This window comes from Petaurus breviceps, unplaced genomic scaffold (genome assembly GCF_028583685.1).
Source record: "Petaurus breviceps papuanus isolate PSGF00001 unplaced genomic scaffold, PetGlider_PUasm1.0 90822, whole genome shotgun sequence".
Taxonomy (NCBI): domain Eukaryota; kingdom Metazoa; phylum Chordata; class Mammalia; order Diprotodontia; family Petauridae; genus Petaurus; species Petaurus breviceps.
The window spans coordinates 437,480-457,290 of record NW_027187351.1 but is presented as its reverse complement, the minus strand read 5'-3'; the positions used below and the strand labels follow the sequence as shown (position 1 = coordinate 457,290).

Sequence of the window (19,811 nt, the reverse complement as noted above, 5' to 3'; positions counted from 1 at the left end):
ATAAAGGTCAGAGTTCTCCACTCCTAGGCCAAATGTACCAGCAACACGATATTCACAGCATGCATGGTAGCTATGAATATGTGGTGTAGTTATGAATCACAAGATGTAACAGGCTCTCCACATGGAGGAAACAACCAAAGCATTTATTCAAATACCAGAAAACCAAGTCCCAAAACCAGAAAGTCAAAGTCATTACTGTAACCACAAAGTTGGTACACATAGTCAATGAAGTGATCTCCCACATTCCCAAACCTTCAAAATAAAGGCTCCCTCAAGCAAGGATTCTTCTCACTCACTTCCTCTAGTAAGGATCCTCTTCTCTTCACTCATGGTAGCTCCTCTGCCTCCATGCTGCTTGCTCTCAGCAGTTCCAGCTTTCTACCTTGGGCTTTTCTTTATATAACGTATTAGCTCCTCCCTATTCCAGCCCATTCCTTTTACATCAACAAATCCATCCCACTGTGGGATTCACAAGTTCTGGGTCTTAATACTTGACACAATCATGAACTTGGAAGAAGGTGCTAAGTACCTGATTGATTGCAAATACAAGGAGCAAGGAAGATTTTCAAATTCCCATTACCATTACACTACCCCCAAACACCTCCAAAAACCTTTAAATAATTACTGTAAAAATCTAGAGTGGCAGAACCCACAAAAACCCAGAGTGAAACAATTTCCCATCCCAAGACAACTTAGAAGGTTGGCAGGAAAGGTCTGTTGCACCAGGGTGAGAGAAGAGCACAGTCTAGCACAGGTCATGCCAGCACAGTCTGGGTCCCCGCAAACCAGAAGCAAGCCTTGGGGTGACTGAATCAGTGGCAACAGTAGCAGTTTCCAGATCTTTCAGTTCATAGACACAAAAGACAACATAGAAGATTAACAGGAAAAAATATGTCACACCTGGGTGAGAATGGAGAACAGGCTATACCAGCAAGCCCTGGCCCGAGTAAACCAGAGACAGACCTCAAAAGCCACTGAGTCAGCAGTGACAGTGACTGCTTCTGGAGCTTTCAGCCCACAGATGGTGAGGGAGTTGAACAACTAGTCTGAATGAGAGTACATGAGCTTCTTTGCTAGTACTGAGGTAGAACTCTGTTGCTTTGCTCATACTCAGATTCAGGTTGCAGTCCTGGCTGGCAGTCTCACAGCAAGAAAGAACACTAATTCACCAGAGCTTAAGGCAATGGTAAAACAGAGACCCTCCTCACAGTTCCAGGGAAGAAAATAGTACTTGTGGTAACTCATAGACCAGAGTACAGGCCAGGAGAGTAGTAAACACCTCTCCTTAGATCATACCACCTTGGAAGAACTGAAAACTTACAGGTCCCTATGAGTGTTTCAAAAAAGAGTTACACAAAACCCCTAAAGCTTGGGATAGTGCACCCTTCATCTTAGAAGCAGAGACTTACTTTAACAAAGATTTAAAAGTCAAGTAATAGGCTGGGGAAATGATTAAACAACAACCAAAAAATCTGACCATAAAACCATGCACGTCCTTTGACCTAGCAATACCACTACAAGCTCTATATCTAAAAAGTTTTTTTAAAGGAAAAGGGCCTATATGTATAAAAATACTTATAGCAGCTTTTTTTTTCTGGTGGAAAAGAATTGGAAATGGAGGGACTGTCCTATCAATTGGAAAATGGCTGAATGAATTATGGCATATGGTTATGATGGAATACTATTGTTCTGTATTTTTTTAAATGAGCCAAATTCTCTCAGGAAAAAAAAAAACCTGGAAAGGCTACATTAGCTGATGCAAAGTGAAATGTACTGTGTACAAATTAAATAGCATCATTGTGTGATAGTCAGCTGTGAATGACTTAGCTATTCTCATCAATACAATGATCCAAGACACTTTTGGAGGACTTATGATGAAAAATGCTATCCATCCCCACAGAAAGAACTGATGGGGTCTCAATATATATTGCCAAATGTACTTTTATTACATTTATTTTTCTTTTACAACATAACTATTATGGTAAAGTTTTCATGATTACACATATGTAATTTAAGGAAAAAAATAACTTCACTGGCTTCCCCTTGCCCAATTCTAATTTTCAAGGATTCATTTTCTTCCCTAATATAATGGATCTCCTTTATCAGTTGGCTGACTTTCTTATTATAATCTTTTTTTCCTTGGATAGTTCACATTTAAATGTTTTTTCCTTCAATCACTATCATTTGATTTTAGTCTTTTTTAAGTTCTGTGAATTCTTTTTGGGCAGGTGACAATTTGACATTACTCTTTGGATTAGGAGAGGTTATTTTTTTTTTGCTTCAGTTTCCTCCTCTGAAGATGAACCCTGATCTCCCCTATTCCTTTAGTAACTTTCTATAGTTTGGTTCTTTCTCATTTACAGGTTCCTTTTTAATTTTTATTTGTAGCAGCTTACTATTGCAATCACCTTTAGTCCCAGGTATGGGGGATGGTGCCTCTAGCCTCTGTTCCTTCTTCAGCTCTCCCCCTGGCATGGAACTAAAACTAAGGAATCTGCACTCTTATAAGTTCCCACAGCCAATAGTGCCTCTGCCCCGCTGCTTCTGCATTTACTGGTCTTGTACTAGTTACTTCTTACCCAGGGCCATGTCTTGACAGCACTGCTTAGTCTGACTTCCCTTATCAGCAGAGTTTCCCTCAATCTTCCCCTACTCAGACCCCCAACATTTCACACTGTGTGGGAGGTGAAATTTCCTATGCAGAGGACTGAGATTTACTCCCAATACAATCAGACCCATTACTCACTGCTTGCTGTTTCAGTGGAGCTAACCTTGAGGAGCTTCCACTTCATAGGGACCAAACCTGGGATTTTTCTTGTGATCTTTTCTGGTTGTCCTAGAAGGACCACTCTTCTGCCCTGATTCTTGTTTATTTTTACCACTTTATGTTTGCCCTGAGGTTCTATTTTGTCTTAATTGTGGGGGAAATCTAGAGAACTTCAAACTTTTTCACCTACTCTACCATCTTCTCAGAATCCTTTCCTTAATTCAGAAAACATGCTCTCTTTACTTTCACATGAGTATTTTCATTGTAACAGAGGGCTAAGGAATGAGTCTCTCAGATTGTAAATTTGGTTACCAATGATCTAGTTGGGGGTAGTGGATAAAGCACCAGACTGAAATCAGGAAGACTTGAGTTCATATCTGTGCTCAAACACTAACTGTATGATTCTGGGTGAGTCATTTAACCCTATTTGCCTTAGTTTTTTTCATCTGTGAAATGAAGTGAAGAAGAAAATGGTAAACTACTCCAGCATCTTTACAGAGAAAACTCCAAAAGAGTTCATGAAGAGTGACACAATTGAAATGACTGAGCAACAAAAACAACAACCCAAAGAGAAAGTGTCATTGATAAGAGCAAAGTCTTCATGTACATCAGAATATTTTACTAGTAATTTTTGGTGGCATCAAGATATTGAAAACATAATAAATATTTATTAATGAGAAAATGGAGAAACTATGGTATATGAATGTAATTGAACATTACTGTTAGAATAAATAATATGATGAAAACACAAGTATGTAAAGATTTACATCACATGATGCAGATTGAAGTAAGCAGAACCAAAAAAACAAGATAAAATGGATTACACTAATGTGAATGGAAAGAATAATCACAAATAAATCAAAAGTAAATGCTCCAAAATTACCAAAAAAAAAAGCATGACCACAAAGAAAAGTTATGAAAAGACCCCACCCTACTCTTAGTCCACAAGTATGGCACATGGAATATGTGCTCAGACTTTTTGAATGCACTCATAGATTTTTCTCTTCTTCATTTTTTTCTTTAACACATTATTTGTTAGGGAGGCCAGTGTAGCAGCAAGCACCCCAAGCGTGCTCAGGGTGGCTGCCCATACAGGTTCTTGGATCTGCTTTGTTAAAGCAAAGCAACTCAAAATGGGTTAACAAGCTTACTTTAATCAGTCAGACTTATATCGTTTACCTTGGTCAGGGGAAAAAGGTCAGCACCCCGAACTTCAAAGTATACAGGCAGAATTATCAAGACATTAACAGATCAAGTAGACAGCTTTCCAAACTGTCCAACCATTACTTCCATTCCCAGTCAACATCTGGGTTTCCACATCTGGGTTTTTCAAAGCCGGGGGGGGGGGGCCTGGACAACGGCTTCCCAGAATACAGATCAAATCACAGAACACTTCTCAAAGTGAGCCCCCAAAACAAAGCTACACATCAGGGCTTATATAGCCTTCTCCTGGCTCAGAGAATGTAACAACATTTTGGAACCACTGGCCAATCAAAAAGTATCTACTGAAAAACAAGCCTCCCACCCCAGGCTTCAGGTGCACTTTAGCCTAGGAGCAGGGAAGATCTTCCAAATTTGCATTCCCATTACAGCCAGGTAGCACAGAGAATAAGAGCACCAGCTCCAGTGTTGGGATGACCTGGAGATCGAATCCCGGGCTCAGACACTTAGCACCCACCCAGAAACACCTGGCCATGTAACCTTGAGCAAGTTACTTAACCCCAATTGCTTAGGGGTAGCCAGGTGGCTCAGCAAGTAAGAACACTGGATCCAGTGTCAGGATGACCTGGATGATCAAATCCAGGCTCATATACTCAGCACCACACCCGGCCATGTAACCTTGCACAAGTTACTTAACCCTGATTGCTTTAGAAAAAAAAAATATTATTTGTCATACTGCATAGCTTTTTGGTATTGAGAAAGGAAAAATAATGGGAAGAATTCTGGTAATATATAAAAAAGATTCTAATAAAATACATTAAAAAGCAAAACAAAACAAAAACAAATTAACATTAGAGATGAATACTGGCAGTCTCGTTTTATATACTTTTCAGGAACTCCTACATTGTTTTCTTTAAAAAAATTCATTAGTCAAGGGATATTTAATAGTGTTGTTCACATTTACAGTACCCCTTCATCTAAATTGCTCAGGAATCTCTAGAAAACACTGATGTATTCACAGGAAAAGAGTAAATGGTTCATTTTGGTGGTCCCCTTTTATCTTTCAAATCAAATAAAGCACAATATTATGAAATAAGAAATCTAACAAAGGCACTTATATAAATTTAAGAAATGCCTTTTATCTAACTAATGAATGTGAATGTACCCAAAAGCAATTAATTTACCTGATTTTCACTAAAATGATTAAGATTGTTACCTAACACTGTCTCAAAGTAAAGGTCAGTAATTATTTTTGCAGATGAAATGGAGTCCATGACCTGCCTGAGATGATACAGGAAGTCATGGTAGAAGTAAAATATCTTTCTCTCCTTATAATCCTTTCAGATTTCTTTCATTCAGACCAGGGGGCTGAAATTTTCCCTATGACCATATTTGTTTGGATTTCTTTTATATTATAGTATCTTGATTTCTCATAAAGTCATTAGTTTCGATTTGCTCCAATCTAATTTTGAAGAAATTATTCTCTTCAGTGAGTTTTTGAAATTCCTTTACCATCTGGGCAATTCAGCTTTTTAAGGCATTCCTCTCATCATTGGCTTTTTGGGCCTCTTTTGCCATTTGAGTTAGTCTATTTTTTAAGATGTTATTTTCTTCAATCAAGTTGTTGACTCTTTTTTCATGATTTTCTTGCATCATTCTCATTTCTCTTTCCAATTTTTCCTCCACTTCTCTTACTTGATTTTAAAACTCCTTCTTGAGCTCCTCCAATGTAACCAATTCATATTTTTCTTGGAAGCTTTGATGCAGGAGTTTTGACTTTATAGTCTTCATCTGGTTCCATGTTTTGATCCTCTTTGTCCCTAAGAAAGAATTCTATAGTCTGATTGCACTCGCTCTGTTCATCTTGCCAGCCAATTACTTGACTTTTGAGCTCTTTGCCATGATAGAACTCAGCTTGCAGTGTGGAGAGAGCTGTGTTCCAAATTAGTGGGGTTTGCACAGCTACTGCCAGAGATGTTGTTGGAGTTTTGAAGAGGGAGCCTTCTCTACAGCCACCACAAGTTGTGGTACACTGGCACTCTTCACCCCAGGACCTCTGCCCAAGACTACAACCCAAATTCAAGCAGGTCAAAGCAAGAGGGATTACCCTCTGAATGATTGATTGGTCTCCCTACAATCTGAAGACCAGGAGCTCCTGAAGCCACCATGAGGCAGCAGCTGCAGCCTTCTCAGCCCCCACCCCAAGGGTGAGGGCTGGACCACTTTCTACTCTCACCTTGGATCAACAGGGTTCCCAACTGACCTTTTACTTTCTCTGATCTAGGGTTGTTCTGTTTGCTGTCTTTCTGTTCTGAGCTTTGTTAACTCATAAAACTCATTTAGGATACAGCTGCAGGTTTTCTTCTGGTTAAAGCACCAGTATTTATTTGTTATACCCAGTTCCACTCATGGTGAAAGAAATCCCTTCTAAGTCAGAGCAACTGACTTTCAGTCTCATTCTCTCTGGCCCATGCTCCTTTCTTTGGGTATACTGCTCAAAATTGGAACGTTTTCCAACCCAGTTCAATTAGAGTCATGTGGTACTACAGGAACATGCTTTGTCTGAGTTCCTTGTCTAAGTACCCAGTTACAATTTCCAGCTCCTGTCTGTGTTGGAAGGCTCAGTGACACACTTCAGTATCAATACAATCTGGATCTCTATCTAGCCCTGGTCCATGAGAAGGCTCTTTGACTGTGGTCTGAGGTCAGAGTAAAACAGATTCATGGTATCCTCCGGTCTAGTTTCCCTGAACTAGTTACATGGGTTCAGTTCACTCTTTTGGTCAATTAGCTAGAAGTCTTTTTTCAGCATGAACTGTCATGGCTGGACCCCCTCCTCAGTTCCTGCAGACTTTTACCTATCTCACTGTGCGTACATGGGGAGAAAATTCCTTACCACTGCCCAGTGTGATGCCCTTACTTCACCTTCACTGGAATAGTTGTACTACAGAGATAGGCTAGACAATTTTATTTCACTCTGTCTTCTTTACTGGTCTTTTGCTCAGGATTTTATGAATGCATCTCTCAGTCTTGAGAGCAAGAAATTCAAAATTATATTTGGAGAAAAGATCAATTTAGACCTTTCTAAAAAATAAGACCAATGAATAAAGTATTAGAAAGGCTTCATAAAAAAAACAAAACTTTTATAAATTTTATCCATTTTTTTCAGCTTATAACATGTGACTTCCAGGGGTCTAATGATGGCAAGAAATGCTTCAATTTCCAAAGTATAGGGTGTTATTCTTGATTTGGATCTGAGGATGCAAATATCTCATATTCCACACCACCTAATCTTTCTTGCTGTTATTGTTGACACTGTTAAGTCGATATTTGCTGAGATCAGATAACACCTTGTACAATTGTAAAATGACACATCTAGAAATGTGATCTGTTCCTTTATAAGGATGTGGCATAAAGATCCTCTTCAAGCAATCAAGATCTCTTTAATGACATTAAACTTACTTTACCTGAGAGCTGACATATACTGAAGCAACAGGGTTGCATACTTATTTTTTTTAATTCTTGGTTATCTCAGAATGTATAAGTAGCTTTATGTATCATGTAATTGAGCTGCTATCTTGTCATCATAAAATTCAAAATTAGAAGGTGGAAATAAGAGAACAGTGCAAAACCAGACTCAACATTTGAAAGAAGCAAGGACTGCATCTTTATTTGTTTCTGTATACACACATATATATATAAATATCTACATACATGAATACATACATACATACATACATACATACAGTTAATGCAGAAAGATTGGAGATTATATCAATCAGGCCAGAAAAGAAGAAGAAGAGGGACCCTCAACTATCTTTATTCTTTTTTATTCCTGATCTTTCAGGTCCAAAGTCTAAATTCTCTGAGGCTATACTTTAGCCTTATTCAATCATGTTTCTTGCTTTAGATTAGCATCTTACTCTATTTATCCTGGTTAGTTTCTGGGGATGCTATCACATTCATGAGTAAAATAGTAGGATTTTATATATGTGAGTTTATTTGAAGTGAGAAAACAATTACATTTTTCTTTCCCTAAAAGTTAATAGTGAATAATATCCATAGAGTAAATTGTTCACTTTTCCTAAAGGATTTTTGGAGATTCGATATTATGTTGAAATTGTCTTATTAATAGGGTATTTTGATTTGGTTTTTCCATTTGAAAGAACAGATGATAATAACTTAACAAAAGCTTAACAGTAACATTTTAATTAAATTTCAAAAAAAGGAAAAAAATATTACCATTCTCATTGGTTTAAATTGTATATTTTTGAAAAGCTATAGTATTAATTTATATAATATTTATGTGTATATATGTATGCATCCATGCATGCATGTATTTTAACTGTCCTTTAACAAAAGCAAATTCTCTTCCTTTGAGAGTCAACTTAACTACTGGAAACAAATAAAATTCCTTAGGAACTGATTGTGACAAATAAAGTCATTGGTTAATCAAGCTGGCTAATGAATTTTCTGTGATTATAAAATAATAAGACAGATTTTCTCCATGCCTCATACACTAACTCTGAAGGAAATTCCAGAAGAAGACATCCATAAACATTTTATATGATACAAGATGAGAAGTATGAAGGGGAAATGCATTTGGAGTATTTTCTAATCCTTTATGTTTTGGGATATTTACTCTTATTTTATTCAGTTTAATCCAAAAGGTGCTTATTAAGTGCCTACTACATACGAGGCACTCCTCCACATGCTGAGGATACAAAGTAAAAAATGAAATATTCTGTTCACATACTGAGCTTACAGTATAGAAGGGGGAACAATATGCACACTGAAAGAATAATACAAGAACATACAAAATGATATGGGGTAGGGAGTGTCCAGAACAGTGAGAAAAGACTGTGCAGGAGTTGGAACTTCATCTTAAATATTGAGAATTTAAGGATGATGAGAGCTAGAGGTTCTAAGAACTCTAGGTGTGGAGGAAGAATATTCAAGGCATTTGGGGGTGGGATGGTGTGAAGCAGAAGATGAATGGCCGTATATGTGAAGTACCACATAAGTCAATTCTGCTGGAACATAGAATGTATAAGTAGAAAAGTTGTGTGTGTGTGTGTGTGTGTGTGTGTGGTGTATATGTCTATGCATCTTATCTCTAGACATTCTCCAATTCCAAATTGTAGTAAGAGATTTGTTTCCAAGAGAGCTACTCTCTTTTCTAACTCTCACTGTTCAAATTTATGGGGGTAACCATAACCCTAGGGTTCTGGGGTGTTTCTCATGCTATTAACTTAAGCCCAACTTTGTGGTTCATTCACTTTGCATGTTACTGATTCTTAGTAGTTTGGAAGGGTCCCCCCTCCAAAGAGGCTACTGAAAAAATTTTATAGTAATTTTTAATCACATATCTTTTGACTACTTCTCTACTGTAGATTCTCTACTGTACTCTTATTTTTTTATGTTGATATCAGTTACTTATATATTGTGAAAGAGAGAAAACTTTCATATAAAATTTTTATCTCTTTTTAAAAAACTGTTAATTTTTTTGAGGAGGGAGGGCAGGGCAATTGGGGTTAAGTGACTTGTCTGAGGTCACACGGCTAGTAAGTGTTGAGTGTCTGAGGTCAGATTTGAACTCAGGTCCTCCTGACTCCAGGGCTGGTGCTCTAGTCACTGCACCACCTAGCCACCCCAACACTGTTGATTTTTTATGCAAAAGCTTTAAATTCTATATAATTAAGATTATTGATTTTGTGTTTATGAGTTCTTCTATATTATTTCTGATGTGAAACTTTTCCTTGCCATGGTATTAAAATGTTAAAGCCTGCTATTTGACACAGATTTTAATGTTTTATATTTATATAATTTAAATATTTAGTATTATTATTGTATAAAATGTAACATGCAGAGTTAAAGTACTTCCCATCAGACTACTTTCCAATCTTTCAAAAAGATCTACTAAATATGGTCACTTAATTATTAACTACTGTTCTGAGGTTAATTCAACACTAGACTATTGTGCATATTTGTTTCTTAATTATGAACTTGTTTATGTGTTCTATATTTCTTATGCATTTTTCTAGATTAAAAAAAAATCTATTATTGAAAGATAGCACTATGTCAAGAAATAGTTGAGGCAATTGACATTCTTGTTTTACTTTTCATATTATTGGGAAAGTTTCCAGTGATCTTGCACTGCAAATTTGCAGTTGCTCTAAATCATCAGAACAAAGGACAAATAGTAACAACAATTGCAAATAATATTAGCTTTTAATTTTGCACAAATGTTCTTCATTATGTTGAGGAAAGTTCTATTTTTTCCTTTCTTTTGTAATATTTTATATTAATATCTACTGTACTTTGTGACAGGCCTTCATTATGTCTATTAACAAAATGATTTAATTTTCTTTTTCTTGGTATGATTTATTTCTTATTTTTTTTCTGATGTCGAATTGTCCTCGAATGCCTGACATATCTAAATATGTAAAATATGTTGATATTGATTTTTTGCTGATATATATTATATTTTTGAATTAATAGTTACCAGTGAGTCTTCATCTACTTGGATTACCAGTGTGGATAATTAGGCTAAGTTTTTTTGTTTGATTTTGAATCTTATTTAAATACCCAACAAAGAGAATAGTGCTTGGAATACAATAAGTACTTAATAAATGGTTGTTGACTGATCAGCAGGCAGCTAGGTAGCTTCAAGAAAAGGATATCATACTTAGAGTGAGCAAGACCTGAGTTCAAATTCTGCCTTGGATGCTTCTTAGCTTATGCACACACACCCCACACCCACATTCTTATTTTTACATGTTTGTATATTTTTCCCTCTTTTAACAAAAACCAATGAGAGTGACATTGTAAGGTTCACCACTGCCCCATTTTTCCTGAACTATAAAAGCTCATCCTTGTGAGCCTCTTTTGAGTGAAAAAAAGCTCCGTTTTGTCTCTACCTTCCTTTTTCTCCCAGTGCACCCCTCTTTCTTAATGCTACTTTCCCTTTTTGGAGATAATACTAAGAAAATTAATTTACAACTGCTCTTTGTCTATGTAGACTCATTCTAACTGCCCTAATTATTATAAAATACTTAGGAGTTACATATATCATCTTTCCATATGGAATGTGAAGTTTAATTCCATTGATTATGATTACTCTTTCATGTTTACCTTTTCAAGCTACTCTTGAGTCTTCTATCTGAATGTCAAATTTTCTATTCAGCTCTGGTCTTTTCATCAGGAATGCTTGAAAATCCTCTATTTCATTAAATATCCATTGTTTCCTTGAAGGATTACACTAAATTTTGCTGGGTATGTGATTCTTGGTTGTAATTCTGACCCCTTTGTCCTCCAGAATATCATATTCCAAGTCCTCCACTCCTTTAATGTGGGAAATGATAAATATTTTATAATCCTGACTGTGGCTCCAATATATTTTAATTGCTTCTTTCTGACTACAATATTATCTCCTTGACATGGGAGCTTTGGAATCTGGCTACAATATTCCTGTGAGTTTTCATTTTGGTATCTCTTTCAGGAGGGCATCAGTGGATTTTTTAAATTTCTATTTTACCATCTAGATCTAAGATCTAGGGGCAGGTTTCTTTTATAATTTCTTGAAATATGATGTTTAGGCTCTTTTTATCATGCTTTGCAAATAGTGTAATTATTTTAAAATTATATCTTTTTAATCATTTTTTCAGCTCAGTTCTTTTTCAACAAAATATCCCACATTTCTTCTATTTTTTCATTGTTTTGATCTTGTTTTTAGTATTTCTTGATGTCTCATGAAATCATTAGGGTCCACTAATTCTAATTTTTAAGGAATCATTTTCTTCAGTGAACTTTTGTACTTCTTTTTCCATGTGGTCTATTCTTTTTTAAGGAGTTCTCTTCAGTGAATTTTTGTGCTTTTTTCTGTTTTTTTTTTAAGCTGTTATTTTCTTCACTATTTTTTGTGCCTCTTTTAACCAAGTTGTTAATTCTATTTTCATAATTTTCTTGCATTACTCCCATTTGTTTTATCAAAATTTTCACCTACCATTCTTATATCTTTTCTTTAACTCTTCCTGGAATTCTTGCTGGCCTTGGGTCCAATCAGCATTTTCCTTTGAGATTTTGCTTGTAACTGTTTTCACATTGTTTCCTTCTTCTAAGTTGATGTCTTTGTCTTCCCTGCCATCATAGTAGCTTTTTTATACAGAAGTTTTTGTTTTTGTTTTTGTTATTGCTGTTGTTTGTTCATTTTCCCAGATTATTTCTTCATTTTGAAACTTATGCTAAATCTATACTCTGCTATACTGTTCAAGTACAGGAGATTCAAGTTGGGAGCTACTGTATCAAATTTCAGGCCTTCTTACTTTCTTACCTTATTTTCAGAACCTACTCTGGAAATCTGAATGTTTTCAATGCTTCCAACTGGTATTATCCTGGGAAAGGTGTGATTACTGCTCTCCTTTTCTGTGCTCTGGTTTTTGATCAGGAAAGGGGCCTTGTTCTTCTGAGGCTACATGTACTAGCACTTCCCTTATCCCTGAAACTGTGACTAGAGTTCCTGCTCCCTTGTGACAGATCACAAACTCCCTCCCACCTTGGAACTTTGATCGAGAACTACATATAAACAATAGAGTTGTCAATCAGTACCAGTTGTACCTAGTGTCAGCAAGGGGTCCACTGTAATTTCTTTCTGACCAGTTGTCCAGCACCACTACTGTTTAAAGACTGATAGCTCCCAAAGCTGCTGCCATGGTTTTGTCTGCTTCTAAAGCTCTCTGCTGGTGCTCCTAATCTGCTCTAAGCCTGAACCTACTGCTCTGTTACATAATATCTCCCCAGGAACTCCTATTTTGTCTAAAGATAGATAAATATCTCCCTTTAATCTTCTGTTGGCTCTTCTCCAAAATTTGGTATGGGGAACTATTTTAATGTTGTTTGGAGAGGAATATTGCCAGAGTGTAGCTGGGTCTTGGCCTGTACTTTGCCATCTTTACTCCAAATCAGCACTCATTTTAAAAATTATGATCTATTGTTTACATGATTCATTTTAACTCATTCATTATTTACAATTATGTTATGCTTCATTTAGTTCTTATTGTTTAAACTTCACTTATTAGCTATTTTTTGTTAAAATCTGTAAAATATATGGGTAACACTTCTGCTTTTCTGCATTTATTAATTAGTTCTGTTTTTGAGGGGATAATACTGCATGATGAATTTTCCTAATGATTCCTTAAGGTGCACCAACAACAACAACAACTATACTACTATTACTGCTGCTGCTACTGTTACGAGGGTTATACTTCTTTAGATCCTAATTCAGTAATTATTAAATTCTATTTTGTCTTTTTTAATAATTATTTTCAGCTCCTTAAATTCTTTTTTATCTTCCTTTTAGATTTGACTAACTCTAAAAGAAGAATATTGAAATAATTTTCAATTACTATCTTTCCTATTTTGATACTTTCATAATTAAATTAGATTTTTTCACTTTAGTCTTAAGATGCTTTGTCATTTGGTATATATATATATATATACACACACACACACATATATATATATATACACATATATTTAATACTGGTATTAGAGCTGTATCTATGGTGTCTTTAAGCATAATAAACTTTTCCTTCTTGCTTCTTTTGGCTGTTTCTAATCTTAATATTGTTTTTATTTGAGGTGATTTTCATTCATCCTCTCTGTTGTTCCACCACTTATTCTAAACCTGTGTGCTTTTTTCTTTATGTTTTAATTATATTTCTTTTAAACAAACACTCAAAAAACTGTTTTGTTTTTTAATCCATGGTGCTAATTTTCTGGTTCATTCAATTCTATTCATTTTTTTCCACCATCAAATACTGTTACAATAATTATTTGTTTGTTTTCAAATAAACACTGAAAACTTCAAGTTATATTGATAGGAACAACTAGATTCTATTCCCTGCATCCCAAACCTATAACTCCCTCCAAATTTGGCAATAAGATCTCTATGGTAGTAAATCATTTTGCTTGAGTCAAATCTCTCCCCTTCCCATTGCCATCTTGTGTCTCACTTTCCTTGATTACTGTATTGTACTTCTAATACTATGATATTTTTAATCTCCCTTTTTATTAACAAAATTTAAGCAAAGTTCATAAAATTCCCTCTCTTTGCTTCTTGCTGGTCAAGTGTAAATGACCTTCACATGCAGTACATTTCTTTTTTTTTATTTTCTTTTCTTTATTATCTTAGGTGATATGGTGAATAGAGTTCTTGAACAGGAGTACGGAAAATATAAGTTCAAATCTGGCCTCAGTTGCTTACTAGCTGTGTGACCCTGTGTTAAGTGTGTGACACTTAGACATTACTCCCTTAGCTTTCTCAACTGCAAAGTAGATAACATAATAGCACCCACCTTTTATGGTTACTGGAAAGATAGAAAATATCAATGTTTTCACATTAGCATAGGACCTTGATTATAGAAGAAGATGTAAAATGATTTTTTTTCTTTTTCTCCCTTATTGTGCTCCCTTGACTCAGGGTGTGGTGTTGTGGGAAGGGGATAAGTCTCACAAATTAGTCCAGCCTGATACCATAAGCAAACTAAGAGAGCAAGGAATAGATTACCTGTCATATCTATGGAGAAGGGAAGAATTTATGACCAAACCAGAGGTAGGGAATGTTGTGAAATGCAAAATGGATGCTTTTATTACATTAAATTGACAAGTTTTTGCACAAACAATGCAAATACAATCAAGATTAGGAGGGAAGCAGAAAGCTGGGAAACAATTTTTATAGCCAGTGTCTCTGATAAAGGTCTCATTTCTAAAATATACAGAGAGAATTGAGTCAAATTTATAAGAATACAAGTCATTCCCTATTTGATAAAGGGTCAAAGGATATGAAAAGGTAGTTTTCAGAGGAAGAAATTAAAGCTATATATGGACATATGAAAAAATGCTCTAAATCAATATTGATTAGAGAAATTCAAATCAAAACCATCTGAGGTTCCACATTATACCTATCAAATTGGCTAACATGACAAAACAGGAAAATGATAAATGTTGGAGAAGATGTGGGAAAATTGGAACACTAATGCATTGTTGGTAGAGTTGTGAACTGATCCAACCATTCTGGAGATCAATTTTGAAATATGTCCAAAGTGCTATAAAACTATGCATATCTTTTGACCCAGAAACACCACTCCTAGGTATGTATCCTAAAGAAATTATAAAAATAGGAAAAGGCCCCATATGTACAAAAATATTTATAGTAGCTCTTTCACGGCAGCAAAGAATTGAAAACTGAAGTGATGTACATCAATTGGACAATGGCTGAACAAGTTATGCTATATAAATGCAATAGAATACTATTACGCTTATAAGAAATGATGAGCAGGCAGACTTCAGAAAAACCTAGAAAGATTTATATGAACTGATGCTGATTGAAATGAGCAGAACCAGGAGAACATTGTACACAGTAACAGTCACATTGTGTGATGATTGACTTTGATAGACTTTGCTCCTCTCAGTAATTGAAGGATCTAAGACAACTCCAAAATTGTCACAAGGAAAATACTACCTTCATCCAGAGAAAAGATTCTGGAGGCCAAAACTAGATGAAAGCATACTGTTTGCTATCCTTTTCTTTGGTTGTTCTGTTTTGTTTCTTCTTTTTCATGGTTCCTTCCATTAGTTCTAATTCTTCTTTATATCATGACCAATGTGAAAATATGCTTAAAATGAATGTATAAGTAGAATCTATCTCAGATCACATGTTGTCTTGTGGAGGGGAGAGAAGAGGGAGAGGAAGAAAATTTAAAACTCAAAATTTTATGGAAGTGAATTTTGAAACCAAAATTAATTCATTATATTTAAAAATTTCATCCAACAGAACAGTTTCTCATAATGGTCACATCTAAATTCCTATATCTCATTCTGATATTTAAAATTCATCATCTCTCTGGCAAGAAATGGTTGGTACCTTCAGTCCTCGACTTTTTTTTTACTTTGAATACTGCAAATTTGAAAATATGCAACCACTTTAAGGGATTCATTATTCCCACTGATATAGCTCTAGCTGCCACTAGCTGCCAATTTTGACTACTATGAAAAGAGTTTCTATACATATTTTTGTACATAAGGTTCCTTTTCCTCTTTCCTTGATCTCTTTGTGGTATATGATTTTTGATATAGATCATAAATACTGTTTCTCTGTTTTGGAGGTATTTATTTAGGACACTCAAAGCCAGAGCTTATCATTCTTTTTATTTCAATAACCCTTCAACTAAATGGTACTCCCTATGGACTTGTTTCCTACTTTCAACATGTAATCAAAGTTTGCCATTTAGCCTTTTTGAGTTATTTAAATATTTATCTCTGTTAAGTTTCTTTTTTCTGCTTTCTTTGAATTTCAAAGATTATATCAGTTTGGTTTTCTCACTAAGAATGCTTGGTAATCATCTATGCTGTTTTAAAAGTCCATTTTTCTTATAGGATTATTTTTTGGGGGAGATGACACCAAAAATATTTAGATGATCTTTTGGAGAGGGCACTGTTTTCCAGAATACTGTTGTTATTTTAAAGAACCATTTTTTTTTTCAGTAGATCCCTATTACCTCTCAGATCAGCAAGCTCCTTTGGCTGCTAAAGTCCTTTACAGTCTGGCTCCAACCTGCTTTTCCAGCCTAAAAATGCAAAGTACCCTTCCTAAAATTTATGACCTCAGCCAATTGACCTAACTTCACACAAAATTCAATCTCAGTCCTTTTCAATTCTATCCCCCCTTCCTAGAAAACAATCATGCTTCACTTCCAATATTATAAGGTCTCTTGTTTCCTTGAAAAAATTCTACTCAAAAACTGTGTTCTACATGAAACTTTTTCTGATCTTCCTAACTGCTAATCCTCTTTCCACAAAATTATCTTGCAATTATTTCATGTATTTTAAATATTGACTTATTTTACTTGTCTTCTCCAATAGACTAGAGGCTTCATGAAAGCAAAGATAGTACTCTTTTTACCTTTGTATCTTCGGTATTTAGCACAATGTCTGCTATATAGAATAGCTTAATAAACACTTGTTGATTGATTGATTGAGCTCTCTATTCCCTTAACAGAGACCAAGGCTTTTGCCTTTATGTTGTTCAGAGAAGCACAGAACATTAAACATGGAATGGATATTAAAAATCATCTAGACCATCTTCCCTCATTTTATCAAAGAGGAATATGAATCCCACAGAGGATTAACTATCTTGCTAAGGCGCACAAAGCTAGGTAAACTCAGAGCTGAGAGTAGATCCATGTTTCCAGTACTTTTTCCATCACTCTAGACTTTGTATTTCCTGTAGAAATCAGTGGTTCGTCAAGACTTCTGGGTATTTTAAAGTCAAATATTCAGTTTTATTCATGACAGATTAGGTATTATATCAGATTCTGTGGGATATTCAGTTAGTCAATAAACATTTATAAAGTGCTGAGAGCTGAGGATATAAAGAAAGAAAGGCAAAAGACAGGCTCCACCCTAGAGGATCTTTTTTTTTATTTTTTATTTTTTTTATTTTTTTAAGCATTCCGGGTTAAGTAACTTGCTCAAGGTTACATGGCCAGTTATTTCTGGGTGTGGTGCTGAGCGTCTGAGCCCGGGATTCGATCTCCAGGTTGTCCCAACACTGGAACCAGTGCTCTTACTCGCTGAGCCACCTGGCCGCCCCTCCTAAAGGATCTTATAATCTAATTTTATTGGCGGGGGGAGACAATATAAAAATAACTATGTACAAACCAGAAGGTTACAGGATAAATAAGGAATAATCTACAAAGGGAAGGTACTAGAATTAAAAGGGATTCAGAATGGCCTCCCATAAAATGTGATATTGTAGCTGGCTCTTGAAGGAAGCCAGAGAAGCCAGGCAATGAGTATCAGAGAGAGCACTCCATACATGAGGGACAGCCAGACACTGAAAATGCCTGGAGTCAGAACATCTTTTCAGGGAAAATAACAATGATGCTAGGGTCACTGAATTGAAGAGTATATAACGGGGAGATGAGAGTGGGTGAGGTATAAATTGACTGGAAATGTTTGTGGTGGGGCTAGATTATGAAGGGCTTTCAAAATCAAATTGGGAAATTTCATCCTGAAGGTCATAGGGAGGGAGGCATTAGAGTTTATTAAGTAAGTGGGTGTGGGGTGAAACTGTGGGACCAGTGCTTTAGGAAAACCACTTTAGCAGTTAAGTAGAGGAAAGTCAGTTGTTACACAATTCAGTTGATGATAACCACAAACAAAATTCCAAAGACACAATAATTGTATTACCACCAGTGGGTGAATGAATATATTAAACTTCTTTATTTTTCTTCTGAAAAGACATCACACAGACTGAACAATTGTTAAGTAGGAATTAAAAAGATCGAAGGGGAAACAGAAGTTAGAAGACACATGTTGTCTATTCCACAGTTCTGCATAGAAGCTATCCTATGGTCAGTTGTAATCAATGTACCTTCCCCCACGATAATTTAATAAGCAATGGAAAAAACAAACTTCTCTTTTACTACTGATAGCCATCCTCCCAGTCACTCAGGCCTGCAAAATTCATATTCTCAACTCCTCAGTTTCAATCACCCCACATTACAAATGCACTGTCAAACCTTGTTTCAAACTTTCACATCCCTCATCTATCTTTTCTTCTGTCTATTTGCACAGTGACCACCCTAGTTCAGATCTTCCTGGTCTCTCACTTGCACTATGGCAATAGAACCTAAAGCATACAAATGATTCATATGTGAAGTAACTAGGACTCAGACTTTCCTAAGGCTACATAAGGAGTAATTGGCTGAGCTAGGATTTGAAGTCAGGCTGGTTTCTACTGTACCATGCTGCCTCTTGTATCCTATCATGACTCCCTTATACAAGTTCACAGAACTAGATAGATCAATTTTTCATGCTTCATTAAACTTCAGTTAACTCTTTCAATTCCTTTAAGCAACATATCAATGAAAGTACAACTTAGTGTCATTTCCTTGTCCTAATTAATTCTTGATATGATTTTCATAAATTTTTTAGAAAGAAAAATGTTACTACTTGTGACCGACTTTAGACAATAACATTCATATTGGCTGATGTACAAAATCCATATTTATATACACATTCTTCCCCACAGATAATAATGCATTTTTTCATCATGTGATTCTTCTATGATTCTTTGTGTTTCAGAATGATGTATAAACTCATTCATGAATTTCAAATGTGTGTGAACTCTTTGCACTGCTACAGAAAATAACTGACTTATAATTTATTGCCTTGGCATACTGCTTCATACTCTGAGAGATGGAGAGCCTTGCCCATCTTCTCACGGCTAGTAAGGAACAGGAGTTCTCCATATATATATGTAAGTATGCATGTATTCAACTAAAATCCCACCTTCTTCAAGAAACCTTCCCCAATTCCTTTTAATTCCAGTGTCTTCCCTCTGTTACTTTTTCACTCTATTTATCCTAAATATAACTTCTCTTGTATACATTTGCTTTCATGTTTTCTCCCCCATTAAATTGTAAGCTACTTGATGGCAGGGATGGTTGGTTTGCCTCTTTTTGTATCACCAATTCCTGGCAAATAGAAGGCACTTAATAAATGCTTATTGTGGGGTGGCTATGTAGCACAGTGAATAGAGCACTGGCCCTGGAGCCAGGAGGACCTGAGTTCAAATCCAGTATCATACTCTTAATACTTATTAGCTGTGGGACCTTGGGCAAGTCACTTAATTCCAATTGCCCTGCCTCCCCCCTTCTAAAAAGCAAAATAAATAAATAAATATTGATCAATGAACTGATTCAGACCTTGAAGAAAGAGTCAAAATAAACACATGTTCTCTAATGCATATATATGTACATATAATTACATATTTATATAAATCTCTATATACCTGTATCTATATTTTTATCATATATCC

The 19,811-nt window shown here is 35.6% G+C and overlaps 1 protein-coding gene across 1 annotated transcript in view; it reads left to right on the top strand.

Moving 5' to 3' along the window:
* The first annotated feature begins 910 nt into the window (after positions 1-910).
* Positions 911-19,811, top strand: part of LOC138148050 (serotriflin-like) — a 54,554-nt gene continuing 35,653 nt past the window's right edge. Inside the window, exon 1 of the mRNA XM_069070692.1 lies at positions 911-1,024. Coding sequence (XP_068926793.1) covers positions 911-1,024 — 114 coding nt within the window. The remainder of the gene's footprint in view (positions 1,025-19,811) is intronic.